Below are 10,062 nucleotides of genomic sequence, written 5' to 3'. Positions count from 1 at the left end.
TTCTAATATATATTTTCTATAAAAAATAATTAATTAATTAATTAATGTTTTAAAGTTTTAAAATTTAAAATAAAATAAAATAAAATTTAATATCAACACATCATTGTGAAACAATTAAGTAACTATGACATTTCAAAAGATTGTTAATTATTAACATAGAGCTAATTTTTTAATTTTATTTGATATAATAAAATTTAAATTTTAAATTCTACCTATACTTTTATAAAATTTAAAGAGATCTACCTATATTTTTATAAAAATCTTCAAGTGTTCAAGTTGTAGTTATTTCCTTCAAAAAAAATTTTTGTTTGTTTTCTTAAAGTTGAAGTTTAATTTTATTTAAAAAATATTATTGAGTTAAAATAAAATGTAAGAATGATGTCTTCTATTTAACGTAGTGTTTTGTACAGAATTTATTATTTGAATTCTCTCTCATTGCGGACGATGGTGGATCTGAAGTGTTAAAAAATGCTATTGCACCAACCAAACGACTATTCTTAGAGTCTGAAGATTCGGGACAAAAGGAGATACTTCAACTTGCAAGATGATCAAGATTGAGAATAAAAATTGAGAATTTGAATGGACATATTTTAGAATCCTTTTTTTAAGTCTATCTAATAGAATAATGCCAAACATATTTTTGTTTTGGTGAAAATATTATTTGTTTCTAAGTTATTTTTTTTTGAATTTTTATGTTTGAAATTTAGAATTTTTTTAAATATAAGTTAATGTTATTTGGTTATTATTTGTGATTTTTTTTTGTTGTAATTTATTCTGTTAATATTTTGTTAATTTTTAATTTAGTATTTGATATCATAAAATTTTAAATATGAAATATTATTGATAAAAAGGTGAGAAACTTATGAAATATTATAAGAAAATTTAAAGGTGAGAAACTTATGATTAATGTTATATATAGGACAATTTACATAAATAAAATTATTGAAGAAAAACGTTACGTAAATACAACATTGGCAAACTCTATACGCAAATGCAACAAATATAATTGGATGTAATCTGCTACATCCTGTAGCGGATCCAGATGCATGTATCCGCTATACCTTCTCGCTGATTACGTTGAGAGCATGTATAACATAAACCGCTATACCCCTGTAGCAGTTTATGACCAAATTTTGTGAAAGCATAATCCGCTACACTCTGTAGCACGGATGATGAGAAGAGTGGCTTGTTATATAAACTTGTGTAATAGTAACAATTAATGTAGCAAAATGAACGAATTAATACAAAATGTAATCGTCATTTTTGCAAAAACTAACTTTTAAAAATTAGTTTTTTAAAAATTATAGGCATATGTATTAATTTTATTTATTAATTTTAATTTTTTTTAAAGAACCAAAGATGTTCTGTAATAAGTAGGGGTGATGACAACTAGCAGGATTCTTAATGCTGCAACATTTACACATATGAATTGGCATAAAGTAGATCTTTTTTTTGAAGAAATGAGCTCAAAACAACTAGGTGGAGCAACAAAGAGAATAAAATAACTAATAAAAAAATAGAAAATTAGAGAAATAGAAACAAAAATAAATCCAATATTATTTTTGGCATTATCATCAACAACCATTAGGATTAACTTTATTCTACTAGTAGTAGTTCGTACGAGACCTATTAATATATCCTAAAATTAATATATCTAAAATTTATATATTTTTTAATTAATTAACGAAGTATAAAAGAAAAGTAAAAAAAAAAAGTGAAGAAAAAAATATAATGGAGTACAATTGAGTACTTATAAATTTAAACATGTCAAGTTATTTTTTTTTTAAATTTGAATAGATAAAAAGTCATATACATTATAAATTTAAGGAAAATAGTATGGACGATTACATTTTGTATCAATTCGTTCATTTTGCTACATTGTTATTATTAATCTATTATACATGTTTATATAATAAGTCATTCTTTTCATAACACGCTAGCAGATTATGTTTTCACAAAATTTGGTCATAAACTGCTAAAGGGTGTAGCAGTGATTACGTGTATCTGAATTCCGCTACAGAGTATAGCGAATTACATATAATATTGATATATTAAAAATATTTCAAAAATAATTGATATTTTTTATTTGTTCATACTATGACCTAAAATATAAAGTCAGACCCAATAAAAACGAAAGATCCACTCAAAAGGGACTATCTTTATTCATACATGACCTCTTTAAGGAGGTCGGACACGGCGAAGAGACCGGCTTGTGTTTATCTAACTTAATTTTTCATCATATTTTAAGTTAAAATTCTAGAGAGAGAAGCTCTCTATTTTCCCTAAAGTTTATAGTAGTTTACGTCAAATTTTCTTAGATCTAAGATTTTAATTCTTGTTCTTGTTAATCCTTTTTACATTTTCTTAGCTTGTTCTATTGTCTTAATATTCTTAGTTTCTCTTGTTAGTTTGTTTATTTTGTTTATTTTAGTTTATGAACAATTGTTGGATTTCAATTCTCTTTTAATGCAATTTTATGTTTCCATGTCTTTTTATGTTTATCTTAGTTGCTATTGTTGATTTTTTGTTTGTGTTAGTTATAGTTTTCATTAATTTTTGTAATTTATGATGTTTACTTTTATTGCACTCTAGGTGTTTGATAAAATATTTTCACTAGTTATAGAGTAGTTTTCAATACTCTTGACTTAGACTAAGAGAATTGAGTGACCTTGAGTCATTGGGTCTAAATGGATTGATGATTTGGGTCCCTTATTAGTCAATTTGATACCTATTAATACTAACCTATTATTAAGTTAATTAATGACTAAGTTGGGACTTATGGTTGATGTTGATCAAACTTATTTGACATATTTCAAGCATAGAAGTAGACCGGCTTGTGCACCCAAGAGAGAAGAGTTTTGAACTCATGACCATCCAACTTAAAGACGTTAAAAAAAAAGTGTTAGGTGAGAGACATTTTATCATAATATAATTCTTCTTGTACATAATTTTTGCAAGTAGTTTTAGACTCTCTATTTGATTTTATTGAGTTTGATTGAGTATGCTTGAATTACCATTGCTTCATAAGAATTTCATCCATATTTGTCCCTCTTTGATTATTATTATTTTATCGTAAATTTTTTATTTAATTTATCCTTCTTAGTGAAATTAATAATTTTAAGATGAATTATTATTTAAAAAAAGATAAAGAATAGAATTAATAAATAGATAAACATGAGAAGTGAACGTAATGCATAAACTATAATTTTTAGCTTCTCATAAAAAGTGAGAATCACATCTATGTTCCGAAATTTAAAAAAAACTAGCCAAACACTTCAAAAAATTTTAACATACTTTTCATAGTCAAAACACATCCAAACACATCCGTAATCATAGAATTTGATCCCTTCTTTTTGCGTATTTGTACACCACAACACAGCTGTCCAAGAACCTTTTAATAATAATAATAATAATAATAATAATAATAATAATAATAATAATAATTCCTCCTATCTAACTCTTACACACGTTCTCCACTTGCGTGCTCATCCTCCTATATAAGATTTAATTGTCATACACTATGAATTCGCACATACTTCAGCTAATTTGTATTTGTATGAATAAGATAGTTTTACAAATATATATAACAAATTAGACAATGTGTCAATACATTTTAATCTCAAAATGTTATAGCAAATATATAACTTTTGATGTAATGGTTAAAAATATTTAAGACACTTAAGATAATGATGGCAAAAATCAAATATTGTATTTTGGGAAAAGCTCAGTATACAAGCGATTAGGGCTTGTAACTATTACAAGTTCATTAACGCCTAATCCACTAAAACGCGTTGCAACTCCTACGTCACTTACACGCGCTATACAAAGATCCCGCGTTTGTATAACTACCAAATTTAAAAGATTTGTTTCCTTCTTTGTTTTCCTTCTTTCAAAATTTCATCGTTCTTCTTCTCGCGTGTCTTCTCCTGGTTTTTCGATCGTTCTTTTCTTCTCCTTTCTTATTGGTTTGTTCTTCGTCATTGACGTTAGTTCTTCTCTCTGTAACTCCAGCTTCGTTTTCTTTTCGATTTTCTGGTTTCTGAAATCAAAGTTTGAACTCGTTTTGAAGATAATAGATGATTCAACCTCAGATTGTCAGCTGAATCAGGGCGAAGTGGAGCACAAATAGGAAGGAAAACGAGATTAAGAATCAATTGATTACATGTAGCAAAGAGGAAAAATGAAACCCTCATAGCAAAGACTCATTTGATAGGAATTGGAATGATTTTCTGCTAAATTTTGGTCTTGTGGACAACAAGTGGCTTTCAGGTAGTATTGGGTTAAAATCTGCAGCAGAGGTGTAAATTTAATTTTTTATCGGGTGTATTTATAGTCTGTGTTTGGGTGTATTATGCAGATCTCTATGCAGACCGTTATATATGGTTCTAATCTATTTGGAATTCTGGATCACCACTTCATATTATAGTACCTGTAAATCAGACATTTTGAATACACCAGAGAGAGTTTAATTAATTTTGGTCTTGTGGACAACAAGTGGCTTTCAAGTAGTGTTGGGTTAAAATCTGCAGCAGAGGTGTAAATTTAATTTTTTATCGGGTGTATTTATAGTCTGTGTTTGGGTGTATTATGCAGATCTCTATGCAGACCGTCATATATGGGTTCCAATCTATCTGGATCACCACTTCATATTATAGTACCTATAAATCAGACATTTTGAATACACCAGAGAGAGTTTAATTAATTTTGGTCTTGTAGACAACAAGTGGCTTTCTGGTAGTGTTGGGTTAAAATCTACAGCAGAGGTGTAAATTTAATTTTTTATCGGGTGTATTTATAGTCTGTGTTTGAGTGTATTATGCAGATCTCTATGCAGACCGTCATATATGAGTTCCAATCTATCTGGATCACCACTTCATATTATAGTACCTGTAAATCAGACATTTTGAATACACCAGAGAGAGTTTAATTAATTTTGGTCTTGTGGACAACAAGTGGCTTTCAGGTAGTGTTGGGTTAAAATCTGCAGTAGAGGTGTAAATTTAATTTTTTATCGGGTGTATTTATAGTCTGTGTTTGGGTGTATTATGCAGATCTTTATGCAGACCGTCATATATGGGTTCCAATCTATCTGGATCACCACTTCATATTATAGTACCTGTAAATCAGACATTTTGAATACACTAGAGAGAGTTTAATTATGGAAAAAAAAATTTACTTATAATTGGATCAAATATATTTACACCATGTGTTAAATTTCTTACAAGAGTATATAACAGTTACATTAATCAGTGACAATATCATTAGAATCTATCTGACAAAATGGACTCAATAACAATGAGGATGGCCTGGACAGTCTTATTGCATCACTTCTCCTCGCTCATATTTCTGAATTTCTCACTCAACAGATGGGTTGCACACTTTAGGTCCTTGATTTGCTGTAAACAAAGCAAAATTAGAGTTAGATATATTTCTATTATGAAAAACTGATTTGATCGAAGACATATATTTGTTCTTACATTTTTTTCAGCTTGGTTTCTGCCTGCCATTTTTTCTGAAATGAAAAATACACCCATAGATATCAGTAAGATACACCCATAGATATGAGTCAGATACACCCATAGATATCACTCAAATACACCCAAATGATTACAGAAATACACCCAAAGGATTACAGAAAATACACCCAAACGGTTACAAGAATTCACCCAAACCAAAATTCGTTGAAGTACATCTTATGCATAATTCAGAACTCTTTCTCTTTCTCCTCCTCATCTTCTGCTGCTTCTTCTTCTTCAAAAACGATTTTACCATGAAAAATCGAAAAAAAAGAGAAAACAGAGAGAAAAGACGTAAATGAAGAAGAAAAAGAGGAAAACGAGGAAGAAGAACGTGCAGAAACGAAAGAAAAGGAGAAGAAGAAGAGTAAGAGGAAGAAGAACGTGCAGCAAGAAGAAGAAAAAGAATTTTAGAAACCATGAAAATCGAAAAAAAACGAAGAAGAAGAAGAAGAAGAGGAAGAGGAAGAGGAAGAGGAAGAAGAAGAAGACGAAGACGAAGAAGAAGAGAAGAAGAAGAAGAAGAAGACGAAGAGGAACCGTTTGAGTGGGGCGCGTGTAGTTACGCTCCATTCAAAATGAGTTAATGCGCGTGTTAATGAAGTTTGGGCTGATAACTTGTAAAACTTGTACGGCCTTTTTACTTGTATGTGTAGCAGCCCCTTGTATTTTATATTTTTGCTATTGTGACATTAATTGTCTTCAAGAGGATCTCATGTAGGGAATAATAGGAATGATCTTCTAAAAGTTATTGATAATAACAACCTCGTTACAACATGTTTGCTGGTTAATCTTTGATGTAGTAGCAGCATTACAACTTACATAAACATATAATAATAAATAATAAATCAGATACAACCGTACAAAGGAATAGTAGTAATATTAGGAAAATTAATAACATGAAAAAAGAAAAGAAAAGAAAAGAGAAAAGCCCTTCAAATTTGAACTCATTGTGTAATTAACACATGAGAAAGCAACACATTAAGACTACTAAACTTGAGTAGCTTTTTGTGAGTGGAATTTAAACTTCAATTTCAGTTCCTTGAATTGGACTTAACGACCCTTTGGATTCATGATCTGAGAGAAAACAGCACTTGGTGTTAATCCATCAGAGTCTTCACTTGCTAAGCTTCTACCACCAATACTCATGCTCATGCCACTGCTTCTTGAATCAGTATTGCCATCATACATTGGCAATGCATCAGAGTCCTTCTTCCCTTTAGGATTCGCGCATAGCGGCTCCTCCTCGTTCAGTATTCCAGCGAAGCCCTTGCCACTCTCCTCGGCACTTTCTTGCAGCTGCAAAGCAAACTCGAGGTTCCACAAGACATCGCCCATGGACGGCCGCTCAATACCTTGGTCGGCCACACACTTCATCGCAGTCTCGGCAAACTTCTTGAAGCATTCAAAGGCTATCTTGCCCTTGAGGTAAGGATCCACAATCTGGTCAAGATTGCCTTTTCTGTAGCAGTGAGCCGCCCACTCCGCTAGACTCACTTGCTCCTTGGCAAGGGTCGGGTTTAGAGCCGGACGAGCACAGAGTATCTCGAAGAGAACCACCCCAAACGAGTAAACATCGGATTTGTCAGTGAGCTGCTGCCTCCTGAAGTATTCTGGATCCAAGTATCCGAAACTACCCTTTACCACAGTGCTTACGTGTGTGTTATCCAATGTTGGTCCGGTTTTTGACAAGCCGAAATCGGAGACCTTGGCCACCCACTTCTCATCAAGTAAGATGTTTGTTGTCTTCACATCACGGTGGATGATAGTGTGTTTGGCACCAGTGTGAAGATAGTGTAAACCCCGAGCAGCTCCAATGCATATCTCAAGCCTTTGCTTCCATGGCAATGGAGGTTTCTGTGTCTTGTATAGATGCTCCCTGAGTGTTCCATGGGCCATGTAATCATAGACAAGAATCATTTCAGTGTTTTCTTCACAATAACCAATCAGCGAGACAAGGTGGCGGTGGCGGAGTTTAGAGAGCATTTCAATCTCGGTTTGAAACTCGTGCACTCCTTGCTCAGACAATGGATTCCCACGCTTGATTGCTACTTTGGTTGAACCACCATCGATTTCACCTTTGTAAACCTTGCCGAATCCTCCCACACCAAGAAGCAAAGCCTCGTCAAAGTTGTTCGTAGCAGCCTTGATTTCAGCAAATGAGAAGTGACGACAAAGGTTTGATGGCAGAGAGGACACATAACTTCCTGTTGTGTTGGTCTTGGCCGAAGCCGCAGAGTGCGAATTGCCGTACAGAGAAAGTGGAAGCCATCCGGATGGCCCTTCACTTGAACTAGGCTCCTTTCCTTGGCTGCGACGACGGGATACAATGAAAGCAAATAGTCCAATGACAAGTGCTACAACAATTCCTCCAGCAACACCTCCTGCAATTATTCCTGTATGATTCTTCGACGTAGCATGATGACTCCTAGCCTTAGCCGGGTCAATGTCATCTTGCACTGGAGGAGGAATAGGATTTGTCCCAGCCAGATTACCCTTAGCATCACTTATTTTGAATATCTCCACTCCATTCAGGATTGCATCATAATAGTTGGGCTTCATAGTTTTATCAGGATGTAATGAAAGCCACAGATCCTGACGTGGCTCTCCATCGGGAACAAAAACAGCGAAATCTTTATGAATTGCAACTCCATTTGTATATGAAGTTCCGTATTCTTCTTGTGCCATCGCAATAACATCAGCCGCGGGCTCAGCAGTTTGATTATTGAGGAATATATCAAATACTCTCTGATTGATCTTGTTTATAATTGATGTTCCCTCACAAAAATGGAGTCTCACAAGATACGAAAACCCAGAGTCAATAGAAAAAATCCAAGTCAAGTTGTATCTAATGGTGATTTTCGGAGTTGGCCCCATTGATCTGGCTGTACTGTAGACATCAAATGGAGCAATATAACTTGGCGTGCCTGGAGGATACCGAATCTTGACCGACGAATCAGCAGGCTCGGTCACACCAAAGGCTGCCCCAAATAGAAAGGGCACATCATCAGACCAAGACCTAAACAAACCAGTATCTTGGGAAGGCGAGATATCATTTCCACCCACATTCAACCTATAGAGAGTCTCAAGCGCAGTGCTGTTGTCAACAGTGATAGGAGAATTCGTACCCACCATCATGGTAGAACCATCAGTTTCAGTATATATATCAGGCATGGACACAACCTCAATCCCATTAACAAACGCATAAGCGTTCGACTTGTTGGTCGACGGAGCGAAAGTCACATTCAAGGTGTCCCCATCAACATTGATGCAGTACTCCTTCACAATGTAGACATAATTCAGAGCCAGTGTGGTTTGCGCCACACTGAAGTTCCTGAGCAAGGTATAGGACGGCGAAGTCACCGAGAACAGTGCGTCGCTGGCATTGAGTCCATTGTAGGACGCCGAGTAGAAGTACAGCCGGAGGAACTTCCAACCGGACGCCACCGGAAAGGAGTATGTATAAGGCGAATGGAACACCCTGGCATTCATGTATGGCACAGTAGGTACAGCAGGGTCCTGAGTTGCCGCCAGCGAGGTGCTGGTGTTTCCCTTGGATGATGCAAACTTGGAACCAACATCACTATACCATACCCTTCCATCAGAATCTTTACTAGTTGGAGGCCCACCACAACTCAATAGAATGTTATCTGCAGGCTTATAATTTTGTCCTAGGACTACCTCAGTAGCCAAGAATCCTATGAACAACACACAAACAAACAAAGGAACATAGCAATTGATGCTCCTCATGACCCCTAAGTCTGAAACTAAGACTACCCTTTTTTTTCCATTTTTGTCCCTTCTCGTTAGTTACAGAGCAATTTTTATTGGATTATGATTTAGCACGCACACCCAGAAAAAATCAAACAAAGCCACTAAATTTGCACAAAAGATCCAATTTTTATGGGGAAAGTTCAAGTTTTAATATCACCCAGATCAGGAAAGGAATGTGGGGGGTTGTGGTTGGAAATGATAAGCTTGAAAACCCCAAGATTACAACATCAGCAGAGTATGATCCAAGAAAGAGAGAGGAAAAAATATGGAATTTTGATTACATGAGCTAGGATTAATGAACAGTGGGGTAAACGAATCAGAGGGTGTGAGATAATCAAGGAAATGATGGTGTTAATGAAGGGATTTAAATGGGGAAAGAAAAGTGTGGTAAGTTTTGTTTACCTTAAGCCATGAGAAGTGAGAAGAGAGCTTGAAGAGGCAACTCGGTGAGTCAAAACGGAACGATTCCAGGTATATAGGGAAGTTGTATTGGATCTGGAGTTGCGAGTTTTGAGCTGCAGTTGGAATTAGAGCTCAGAGAAAGAGCAAGAGAATGGGAAAGAAAGAGAAATGAGAGAGAAAAATACCAGAAACAGAAAACTGCATTAAATATGGGAACTAAGATTCTTTTTTTCTGAAAATAATTATTTATTTTTATTATTATGTTTTTATTTTTGGGTGCGGTGAGTGAACAAGAAAAGTTTAAATTAGAGTAATATATAAAGCATGTTATGTGTTTTAATTTCGGGCTTGTAAGAAAATATATGTAATT

General features: G+C 34.2%; 1 protein-coding gene and 1 long non-coding RNA gene across 2 annotated transcripts; both read right to left on the bottom strand.

Moving 5' to 3' along the window:
• Positions 5,241-5,517, bottom strand: LOC110270362. Its single transcript, XR_002359823.1, has 2 exons — positions 5,478-5,517; positions 5,241-5,396 (listed from the first exon to the last, which is right to left on the bottom strand). It is a non-coding gene; the product is annotated as an uncharacterized LOC110270362 (long non-coding RNA).
• On the bottom strand, positions 6,242-9,266 carry LOC107630963 (receptor-like protein kinase FERONIA). The gene has a single exon (XM_016334262.2). It carries the CDS (start codon positions 9,264-9,266, stop codon positions 6,570-6,572), a length of 2,697 nt encoding a protein of 898 aa, XP_016189748.1. The 3' UTR covers positions 6,242-6,569.

The sequence above is a fragment of the Arachis ipaensis genome, chromosome B01 (genome assembly GCF_000816755.2).
Source record: "Arachis ipaensis cultivar K30076 chromosome B01, Araip1.1, whole genome shotgun sequence".
NCBI lineage: Eukaryota > Viridiplantae > Streptophyta > Magnoliopsida > Fabales > Fabaceae > Arachis > Arachis ipaensis.
The sequence above is the reverse complement of the archived record's forward strand: the minus strand, read 5'-3'. Positions and strand labels throughout refer to the sequence as shown.

Coding starts and splice junctions, on each gene's coding strand:
- LOC107630963 (XM_016334262.2), bottom strand. CDS start 9,266: ATGAGGAGCATCAATTGCTATGTTCCTTTGTTTGTTTGTGTGTTGTTC.